We start from the raw sequence: 11,835 nt of genomic DNA, 5'->3' as shown, positions 1-11,835 counted from the left end.
GTACATTAAAAAGGGGACATACTATATAAAATCTACTTTTATGAGCTTTTAGCCATGTTATTATGATTGCATCTGGAGTTATATTTAGATAAAATAATGATCTACAAATGCAATAGCTTATAATAAATACCCAAAAAACCCATATATTTTTAAACATTCCCCTTATGCGTACTGGCTGCTGCAAACATTGTCAACGTTTATAACTGTCCATATTAATAAATGATTGCACAGGGTTATTTTTTTTATTTTATATTGAAAAGGTCCAGAAGGAGAGAACTGACAGTCCAGTGGAGTAATTAGCGTTCTAGACCAAAGATACCAACTCCATCCACAAGGGGCCAGTAAAGAAAAAAATATTATGTCCAAGTGACAGATATCATCCATCTTTTAGTCATTCTAAAATTATTAATGATTAAAATGCACATTGTATTAAAAAAAGATCATAAAAACCACACAGACCTCAAAGTCTCAGGCCTCATTTTTACACACAATGCACTTTACAATTTGTACTGTTTATAAACATCGGTTGTGGTCTGATTAACAGAAAAGTGCATTGTTGTAAAAGTATTTCAAGTGTTTGTTCATTTAGCTGTACTGATAATGGCTTGGTGCATTTTAGATGAGCAACATTGCAACCTCAGGGCTGTAAAATTCTGCACATGCACTTTATAAGGCATAAACTGTATTGTAAAAGATTTGACAAGTTACCGCTGCAGATTCCTCTTTAATGAGAAATGCCCTTGTAAAGTATTTGGCTGTATATTTTGCGATGTCACCTGTTGTGATTGAGAGATATTCCATTTGTCATGTCTTTATGAGATGCTCCAAGCTGTTTATGGCACTCACCACTGATACGGCTCAATACTGGTTATTAAGGATGCCGTAAATCAAAGTACTAATTCTGTCATTATACAAGATACAAGGAAATCACTGCATACCAATGAAGATCTAAATGGTCGAATCTCCATTCTATATTCAGTTCAGGTCTATTGTATTCACAGTGTAGAGCTATGTGGCTCCACAATGGCAATAATTACAGCATGGCAACGTTTTATTGTCTTTCAAAATAAGACATAATTTCTTTCACCAGTGCAATGCTTTCATAATAACCAAAGCATTTCTTCATAGTCCCTGATGCGTGCTAACTGAAGCTGGTTTTCTATGTTTATTCATTGTAGGACACATTCTTGGTCCTCAGTTCTTTGGTGTAGGGGAGATTTATGACAATAGTGGGTGACTATGGGGCTGAACAAATGAGTAGATTTATGTAGAATGTAGAATCATATTGTTTTAGAGAATACTTTGATGCTGAGCAATGTCTCACATTTACATATTATTCAATTTAATGGTGCACTTTGTAACTTTTCAGTTGGAGGGTATACACCACCTGCTTGTTTCCACGGAAATGCTATTGCTTTGGTAGAATGTTCCACAGAATGTCATTTATTGCACCAGAAAAGTTACATAGTGCACCTAAAGAACAGTAGGTTTATAACACAGATGTACAACTCTTCAAATAGTCAATCTGTGTCTTGCTAATGCCATTGATTGTGAGGATTTTATTACTCTATAAGTACATTCAGTTCAGCCCTCTGTGAACTCATGACCGTAAATAGCTTTCTTATTCTCTACAAGATTTACTGCCACTTTATGAAAAACAAAATGCCCCACAACCGGACCATTGGGAGTGAGTCTTCAATGGCCTGCGCTGTGGTATATGAATAATCTTGGCTGTGGGTTTAGGTCGACCAATGGCACCAAAACTGTCATGGGAAGAATGCAGAAACTGTTAGCTCAGCAGCTCCTTCCACTCTGTTTTTGACGCTACAGAGAGGAGTAATCTATTACCTCTATTCACCTTATTTCAGAAGTTGCTGTGGGCGCTGGCATCGTAATTCGAGTTGTATTATTTTGCAATGGGGCTGCCAATCTTAACAGCAAATAAGGATTACAAAGTCCTTTTAAAGCCTCCCAGAGAATTGGTGTATTGTTGACTTGTTGGTGCACAGGGACAGTGAACATTTGACACAGATCAACCTACTTTATATTATATTTTAGTGGTGAAACTTTTCCATTTAAATTAATGGGATTCCCACTTAACTGGAAATGTCGCCACAAAGAAGCGTGGTTCAGTCTCAATTATGGCAAAAGTGGGTGGTGTGGAATACCGTCAATACCTCTCATTTCTTAAGACTCCTTTGTCAGATGAAGTGAAGTTGGGACTGATCATTTATATTACTGAAATGTTTAACTTTTGAGGCATTACTGGAGGTATTAATAGTGCAATAGTCATAAGAGTTTGTATATGAACCACACACATATGCATTCATTTAAAAAAAAAGCCTTTTACTCCACTACATACTTTTACACAGACTGTGCTGCTACACTGCATGCTGCTACAGAACTTAGTATGTGGAGCATTTCTTGGCTCTGGTGAGAGAAGTTACAATCAGTGGTTATTGCACAAAGCATTTCCAAATGTTACTCATGTTGTCATCTGTTTTTCTTTCCATCGCACCACAATAAACACACTCCTATACTTTGCCACTGATCTCAAGCCTTAAAAACTATAATCCATCTTATTTCCATCACAAACACTATCCTCTATGATGCTAGCACAAGCTCCGACTCCATCAACTATCCCCATCCCAAACTTGGATATGCAATGCTATCGTCTAAAAAAAGAAAAAAAAGAATCACCATTTTTATTCAATCTTTTTTGTTCCCATCAAAAGGCCATTTTGTTCTCGGCGGTCTTAATGGTTACAAGATATTCAGCAAAGCACCGCTGATCCGCGCCTCTTTGTTCGGACTCCCGCCGAGAATACAATCTTACTTTTGGAGCAGCGCGACGGCAGCCATACAATTCCATCAGCATAAACGCTTCACAAACACTCACACTCAAAGTATAGGGCTGGAAAAACACTACTTCAGACAACAGGAATCCTTTTCTGTGACAGAACGACCACGAATTGGACCAACTTCTATTTTCATACCTTCAAAATTTCATAAAATTGAGTTGAGTTTTTGGTGGAAGAAATTGGTTTGAATGGATATCCTGGTTTATTCGCCGTGTATTTGCATTGTTCAGGGATGGGAGCAAGAAAATCTAAATCTAACAAGGGAGCTTCCAATGAAAATGGAAGTAAAGCTGAGGTAGGCTATGTTTAAGTCTCTTGGAAATGCAGAAATGCAGAGACGGTGTGGACAGCAACATATGGTCAGAGACATCATTGGATACCAATGTTTCCCTCAAGGGTTCCTTTAATTATTTAATTTAATTCAATTTCGGGGTAAAAAGGTCACTAATGGCCTCTTATACACACCATAGCCTCTCATATATTAATTTGCACAAAACTGAACATAGTGTTTTTTGATGTAATTTATACCTCGATCAGTGAGAATTCCAATGTGTAACTGCCATGTGTTCATACTCCATAAAGCACTCACTCTATATCACTGCTCTGCAGACATCACCATGATATCACCATAGCAACTGGTAAACAAATGCTCAACTGCTGTGGTAGAATATACGGACAATGACATAACTGATATTTGAGATATTTACAGACAGCGGGCAGGATTTTCAGACTCAAAGGTGAGACATTTCAGTTTGTAACTGTAGTCTAAGCACATTAACCACACACAACACAACACAGAGCTCCATGTTGGTTAATGTTTCCTAATAGTGTTTATGTATGTTTAGAGACGATAAACGTGTTAACCCTACCATAGTCAATTATGTTATGATTTTTATCTTTTAACTTTAGTGAGCCGATTCTATCTAATGGTCTATGTATGGAGATATGAATGAGATAAAAGACAGAAATTCCAGACTTTATACACTACCCAATTTATAAATACAGATGCTCTAATTTGAACGTGTAAATTCAATTGAATGTTTCCTTAGTTACAACTTGTAGCTTCATGTGTAACCCAGCCTCTGCACATATCACCACACTGCCCAGCGCACAGCCCCTCACACCTGCTCTGTGCATATGCCCTTCTAAAATCAGCCTACACTTAACACATTACACTGTGATTGTGTCCCCTCTGCGTTCACTGCAGTCAATGTCAGCTGTGTCTTTTTAATTCTCTAATCAGCGCTGGGCAGAGGCGCTATCTCCGTCCCCCACTCGATACAGACATCCCACAACACAACCAAATCGCCTTTTTTGTCAAATGTTTTATTGAGTGCCGACATCTGGGCTACTGTAAAACACGTATTATCTAGCGGCGCGGGCTGGAGGAGCAGGTGCCTTTGTCCCCACTGTCAGCTGTGTCACCCGCTGGCAACTGTGATGGAGATTAATGAAGTATCTGGAGAGTAATATGCTGCTTCAAATACTAGAGTGGGGACTGGGAATAAGGGGGGGGGGTCCTGTCAGATATTATATGAGATGTACAAGGGTGGGTGCAAAAAGTAGTTATTGTAGACAAATACTGAAATACAGAGTACAGAAGAGGTGTGACGTGTAGGAATAATAAAAAGGTAGAATGGGTCTGTCTCTGTCACTTCTTCTTGGGAGCATTGGGTGCGTTGAATTTGAAAAAGATGATGTCGCCATCTTCCACGATATAGTTGCGGCCCTGTTGTCTGTACTTGCCGGCTGCCTGCAAGATAACATAGAAAAACATATGATTAGATATGATAAACCTTTGCACTCCACAATGTCTAAAATATTTATACATTTTGTGTTGATAATGCTTTTCATAGCAGGATTCAGGTTTTCTTGATCACACCAACTGCATTAAAAATACAACTTCCATGTATGTATAGTAGCTTATAAAACATGGCCACATGAAATGTTTTTCACTGGCATTGTTTCATCTTGTAGGAGTCAAACAGGCCATCTCAGCGATCAAAGTGGTTGTCTCAAGTGTCCATAGTAGTTCTATAAAAGTGGCTTTTGTTACAAATTTTGCCAGTGTATAAAATATACCATGTAGTCTGATTACTGAATTCAGAGGAAATCAGGTATAAACTTGTGTAAATTTAAATCTAACTCTACACATTGAAATCTAATTTCAAGGTGTAGAGTGTTGCAGAGAAAAGGACAGAGAGATATTAGTGTGTTTAAAAGGGAATCAGGAAAATTAAGTACATACACCCCTAATTCCCCCCTTACACACTTACATTTGCTTAGCCGGTCTTTAACCAGCCGAGTGCAAATGTCATGCAGTATGTGGTCCCACTGAACACTTGTATCCATGTTTCACTGAGGAGGGGGCGCTCTGATCTCCTTCCCGAGCCCATAATCCCGCCCCCTGCCCAGTTTGTGCCCAATCTTACAATCTTACCACGCCTTTGATTATCCACACCATCCAACTTCTCCAGGAAACCCGAATAACTTCTCTGATTCCCTTTGTGTATGCTAAGTGTTTGTTCTCCTTGCCTTGTCAACTTGCTATAATTGACTTGAAGTGCTAACACGGACAGGTTTATGCATTCTGGTTCTGCACGGCGCACAATTAATTAGAAGAATCAATGTGGCTTTAAAACGCTCAGGAGACCATTTAATCCGGGCTCGATACTCAGAAACAGTGGAGAGAGAGAGAGAGAGAGAGAGGGAGGGGAGGGGGGAATCAATGGCTATTTGTGATCTGGTAGTATGTATTAAAGCAGACACGGCTAACTGGTTCATTTGCACTTGAAAGCAGCCATCTGGAGCAGCGAGCTTGGCTTAAGCAGATATGATTACTAATAATGTGATATCCCCATACACTGGCCCCCTCATTCAGACGGGCCTATATTCCCACAACTGGCGTTAAATAGCATAGGCCCTTAATGCTATAGGCTGCATGTTCTGCAAGGGATTAGGCAAGAGAGCAGTAAGGAGGCGACACAGAGATGGTTTCGCCTGATTACAATAGTCAGACAGCCCCAAGAGACTGAAGCGTTTCACCCACTGTTTGGAGCTTATGGGAGGAGTGGACAATGCATGGCCACCGCTTTAAATATCAGATACCCATTAAAAAGGCTTGAATAGTAAATAGATTTTCGTGTTTTCATAGGTTTAAATTGGCTGTCTGACATATGAATGTGCCATAATTACATTAGCAATAGTACTAGATAATATAACAAGTGTTCATATATGAGTAAGAAGGACTACACTTAGTAAGTACCCATCGTTAGTAAATGACACCCTACAGTGTTGATTATAAACTGTGTATACTTTATAAAAGTGCAGACTGCTAATGTTAAATATATGACTATCAAATGTTTTTTGTCATGTTTATAGGATAGAGTGTGCTTGTTGTCCAAAGGTCACACCCATATATTGTCCCTACAAATTCACCATGAAATCAGTTAACACACTCAGGGGACTACAGCTGACACTGCTAAATGGTTTTAACAGTCTCATGTCCCGATTGACCCTTGCTGCTCAGATTTTATTGCTTTCTCTCAAACTTTCTCTTAACTGATGAAAAAAGTCAAAATTAATATGAGCATTTCAGAGGAAATATCTGTTCTGTTTTACAAAGTAATGAAATTTGATTTCTTAGTTTTGATTTTAAGAAAATATTATTGAATACTACTTTAGGAATTATAATGTGAATATTTTAATTGATACAAAAAGTGACAAATTAAAAATCACTATGATTTGTAAAATATCTATATAAGTCCTGGTCTACACTAGTAAATATAACAAAGTAACATTACCTTTTCCACACAATCCTAGAATATTCAAGAATGAATATTTTAATACAAAGAAACTTACACTGGAGCTATTTCTTACATTTAACTACAGGGCTTCTGTTGAGAGAAATTGAGAAATCTGTCTTGCTATGCATACTTCAACAGCAGTAGATGTCGCCAAAAACTGAACTAAACTTGATGTAAAACTCAACACACAAATGTGACTAATGTGGCAAAGTGCATGTATAAACTCCCCTGACCATCTGCAATAGAAACCAGTGAGTGTCCATAATCAAAGTGAGCCATACGAGCCCATTCCCGTGGTCCTGATCCATGGAGCACTTTTCATTTGGAGCATTTCACACTTTGTTTAACTCGCCTCTTTACATCACTGTCAGAGCAGCTCGGGAACTGTGCCTGTGGAACTCTGCGCTCTGAGCCGGCAGCGTCTCTATAGATGTGCTAAATGCCTGGAGAGGTGAACAAGTGCTGCCAGCCGCCAGTTAAGACACATTGTGATAAGATATGCACAGCTGGAGCGCCCTGCCACTGTTTAGGCCCAGCTTGTCAGAAGTGGTGCGCGGTAATTCCTTCCCCTGAGTAAAGGTGAACTGTCTTCTTCACTGATCACTGGAGACTACTGCCTGTCTGCACTCGGGCTCACCTTGACAGCGTTCTCACTGCCTTCCTCTTTAAAATCCTGGAATTTCATTACTTCGGCCATAATGAAGCCCTTCTCAAAGTCGGTGTGGATCTTCCCCGCAGCCTGTGGAGCCTTGGTTCCTTTCTGTCACAAAAAGAAGAGGAAAAGAGAGAGAGTGGACAGTGAATTGTTTTGCTGGAAGATGGATTGCACTGCGTGCCCGACATGCTGTTTGATAGGGTGATAGTGGACTGAGCAGTGCAGGCAGGTGGGTTTGGTTCGGGGTTTGCTGATTTGTGGATAGCTTTCCAGTTGGTTGTGCCACACGCTAGGCCAGCCTGGACACCGATAAGACGGCGGCACTGCTATCAATGCGTGTGTGATTCCCATTCCCTGGAGGTATTGATTTCTGTCCAAGCAATCTGTGCTTATTGCGGGTCGCTGCCCCGCTCTGTGGTCAGAACAGTGAGACCCGGTGAGCAGAGGGGCCAGGGCACAGAACCTTACAGCACCATGGCCTATGGACAACAGCTATAGAAGGTACAGATATAGGGTTTATACAATCAACACAACAAGTGGACTAAGATACAGTGTACATAAATGGCATCAGTTCAGGAAGTGCAGCGTTTACCCACTTGAAGTTTGGTTTGGTGGTTTAAACTTTACCCCCACTGCTCTTGTGTCCTTGAGCAAGACACTTACATCAAATAAATTTTTGTAAAATGCATGGAGCGTCCAAGTGTAATACAAATCTGACAGTTTACCATTAAAAGCTTGATTTAAACTTGCAAGGTAATTTTGATTTCAGATGTTTGTGTTTTTTTTGGAGTGATACCAACAGAAAACTCAACTGTCAAGAATACACTTGACACAGTGAGAGCAGGAGGTTAGATCCAGCAAGTCTGGGCTTTATGGCATAACCTGGCCTTATATAAAACAGTAACTCTGTTTCTAATGAGCTATCGCTGCTTTCACTTGACATACAGAGTCATTAAGATCAAGCCACATTTTTTATTAGAACATAAATATCTCACTATATTACAACACAAGTTAATACATTTGAAGTTGTCAATAAATTCAAAAAAGTAAAATTTTATTAGGTATCAGTAGCATAATTAACCATATTAAATCTTACAGCTACAGACAGAATTCAGGTCTGAGTCCTAACTGGAGTGTGGACTGATAAAGTGTGTGATTTATATGCGTCTGAAAGAACGGCGGGCGTGAATGACAAACGATGTGCGTAAGTGACGTGTGTGTTGTGCATCACTCCTGTCTGCTCTCTGGCTCCCGCGTCTGTGCTCAGGAACTGGTGCGCACTTTTAATTATGTATATAATCAGGTTGGGGTCAACATATTTCATGCCAAAAGAATGATGCGTATTTAATGACTCTAATACATTACCATCTCTTTGCAATCTCATTGACGGAGCGCTCGCCAGTTTAACTACCATTAATCAGCATCAAGGTTTGTCTATGCTGAGAAAAATAGATTAAGGGGGGATTTTTTTTTTCCATAAGGTGCACTACAAGAGAACCACATTGTCCTAGTTAAGAGCTATGCAGAGGGAGCTGATAGATAATCGTCACCTCGAGGCTGCCTAATAAAGCATGTTAAAGGATTTGGGTACACGACATTACTGAGTGGAGTTTTTACAATGCAAGATGTATTGGCTTAATATAGTTAGTCAGTGATGCTTACCTGACTAAATGCCCCTCGCACACAATCAAGGCCTGGTGTAATCACTTATGTGTAAGAGGAGAGGCTTTGAAGTGTGAGGGACTTAGGGAGTAAACAGCCACAACTACGATCAGTCAAAAGCACTGCTGATGTCACCAGGCTAGAATGTAATGTGTCCCATAAAAAAATACTACACGAATGTGGTGAGCTCACGTCCTGCTCTGGCCTGTAAACAGTGAGCTGTAAACACTATTAAAGACGAGCTTTACAGGTCGAGTGCTAAAATCTAATGATCTGAAGAGAAGAGAGGAGGGGAATTAAGTAAATGAGAAATTTGAAATATGAACCTTTAACATGGATATCTTTACTTATCCTAAAACCACTTGTACCAAAATTTTCATTTCATTTTGCGAATCCTACATAGCCCTAATTGTCTCTTCTGTATTTTGTATCCAGCAGATATGAATTACATTTTATTACATTAATGCAGCTTTATTAGCACATTTCCAAAGGGTACTTCAAACACATTATGATGTTGACAAAATAGATGGCCATTACAACTGAAAGCATGTCATTACTAAAAAATGTGTTTATTAAATTAATAAATAATAAAACTGTATATGCATTGACAATATTTATAATAAAATGAAAATTGATTTACTGATTTTAATAGGATCCAGTAGAAATTCCCAAGTATGTCTTTATGCCTAAAAAGCAGGGCTCAGAGAAAATGACTGAGTTCCATGTCCATTCAATCATCTCAGTCTAACTATTCTAGTAATAATTGTTTCTTCAGATATAAAATCATGACTGACTTATAATTATAAATTGCACAAATGCATAGGCCTAACGTTTATAATAACCTACATTTAATAGGCTATATAATTAGATGTTATTCATATTCATTTATTTATTATCAATCATATCAATTGTACTGGCAATCTAATAAACTTGGACATGATGCTCCTCTATTGCATTGCCAGTGTTTGTGAAAATAGGATCAGTGTCTGAATGTAAGCACAATACGAGCATGTAAATTCTACACCTGTATTGATGTAACCTGTGTGATGCTGCGCGTACACTTGGAGCAGCGGGCGGACGGGCCGGGGGAGACATGGGGTAGATGCACCGGGAGGAGGAGCCCCCACGAGCCCCACAAACTCTCCAATGAAAGAGCACATCAATTCTAGCACAGACACCCTCCGTCACACAGATTAGGCAGCCACAATGCCCCTCGCCTTATCTCCCGCGGCAGGAGGAGGCCGTCCGATCGGTGCCGGATGGAAACATTCTCACGCACGTAATGGGCAAAATCAATTGTTGCTGTTCCTCAATCAATGTGGCCCCCAGTTTCACCGTTCAGCGCCTCACCAGTAAATTGAAGTTATCCCTGGCCTGTAATGACCGGCTAAAGCAGCACCATGACAAAGTTGAGAGAGTGTGATATGGGAGCGGGTGGCAGCAGCGTGGAACCGTGGATGCTGCGAGCTGATTGGCTGCCTGGTGTCTCTTACCCGTATAGTCCAGGCCCGCACCTCGTCTGGGCCTGCCGTGAAGAAGTACTCAAGCTGCAATGCTGCGTAGCCCGTCTTGATGATCTTACTCAGAGCACTGGAGGAGATAACACCATGGACAAGAGACGACGTGTTAACACAGATTATCAGCATCTTTAATTTCTGTCATACGTGTTGCTGCCATTTTGTTAAAATTTGTGTAATCATCTGACACATTATATGTAATATTTACACACATTTCATTCTCTGTTACATGCAGTCCAATGTCAAAGTAAAGTTTGAAGGAAAAAAAACATTACAATCAGTGCACAGCAAAGTGAAAAGACCACTATGTTGTGCTTTTTTCTGAGGAGGCAATTCGGTAGTTAAACAAATCATACACCTTTCCTATTTCTTGTTAGGGAGATTGACAATTTTGAGTTATTTTGATTTTTTATGTCCAATAGAGTATTCTTACTTGAAATAAATCCTAGAAAATCCATAATCTACATAATCTACTTCCTATCTCCAGAACTGTAAGATTTAAGTTTGTAAAGTAAACAACCAACTCTATGTGTAATAGTATTAAAGTACAAAATACGAACACTAGTCCCATGGGGGAAAAAAGATGACATTACAACAGTACACTTTGCTCTGACTTCACAACTAGTAACTCAGTGAAGCAGTGGTACCTTCAAATTGCCCTTTTGAGCATCCCATTTATTAAGATAATTCCCATTCATTCCTGTACAAACTCATTAATTGACTAAGATAGGTCACTTCATTTCAAACCCCACATTCAACTCTCCATTGGTCCCTTTGATTAATTACAAAGCTGCACACTCATTTAGCGGTTTTAAGAATTCACTGCGATGCCTCTCCTTCTCCTGCGCTGTCACGATTTCTCTCTCCATAGACGTTTTCAGACCAGAACAATACAGCAGAATGCCCAAGTTATAATTATACCTACAGATGACAGATGACAGTTAAAAACTTCATTTAGAGGAAAACCCTTTTGACTGAGTTGTTCGGTAAGAAGAGGGATCCTTGGCTTTATAATGGTAATTAGTCTGCCATTTATTATTCTATCAGCACATGCAATTAAAGGAGTGCATGGAGGACACGGCTGATAGTGCGGTGCTGAGGGGACTGCATGCTAATTAACCTCTGCGTCTTGTGCTCTGAGCAGTAGTCCTGGCTCTCCTGTTCCGTCATGTCCTGTAGCTGACTCTCCAAACCGCCGCTAAAGGGAATGACCAGTGCACCAGGGTCGTGACTGTCCACCCACTCCTTGATTTTCACCAACCTGAGGAACACACAGAGAGAGGTTACAGGGTGAGGTGTAGTGGACACAATGTAAATGTATACAGTGGTGTGGA

General features: G+C 39.8%; 1 protein-coding gene across 2 annotated transcripts in view; it reads right to left on the bottom strand.

The window, feature by feature from the left end:
- Positions 1 to 3,815: 3,815 nt before the first annotated feature.
- LOC117389262 (obg-like ATPase 1) overlaps positions 3,816 to 11,835 on the bottom strand; it is a 45,719-nt gene continuing 37,699 nt past the window's right edge. The window contains exons 8-11 of one of the 2 annotated variants that reach the window (XM_033986911.2): positions 11,622 to 11,762; positions 10,478 to 10,574; positions 7,305 to 7,427; positions 3,816 to 4,614 (exon numbers count right to left, since the gene is read on the bottom strand). In XM_033986911.2, coding sequence (XP_033842802.1) covers positions 4,513 to 4,614; positions 7,305 to 7,427; positions 10,478 to 10,574; positions 11,622 to 11,762 — 463 coding nt within the window. In that variant the 3' untranslated portion in view covers positions 3,816 to 4,512. The remainder of the gene's footprint in view (positions 4,615 to 7,304; positions 7,428 to 10,477; positions 10,575 to 11,621; positions 11,763 to 11,835) is intronic. The other variant, XM_055230722.1, reaches the window with a different exon arrangement.

This window comes from Periophthalmus magnuspinnatus, chromosome 21 (assembly GCF_009829125.3).
Source record: "Periophthalmus magnuspinnatus isolate fPerMag1 chromosome 21, fPerMag1.2.pri, whole genome shotgun sequence".
Lineage (NCBI taxonomy): Eukaryota > Metazoa > Chordata > Actinopteri > Gobiiformes > Gobiidae > Periophthalmus > Periophthalmus magnuspinnatus.
Note: the sequence above shows the minus strand (reverse complement) of the source record. Positions and strands in the feature narration are given on the sequence as shown.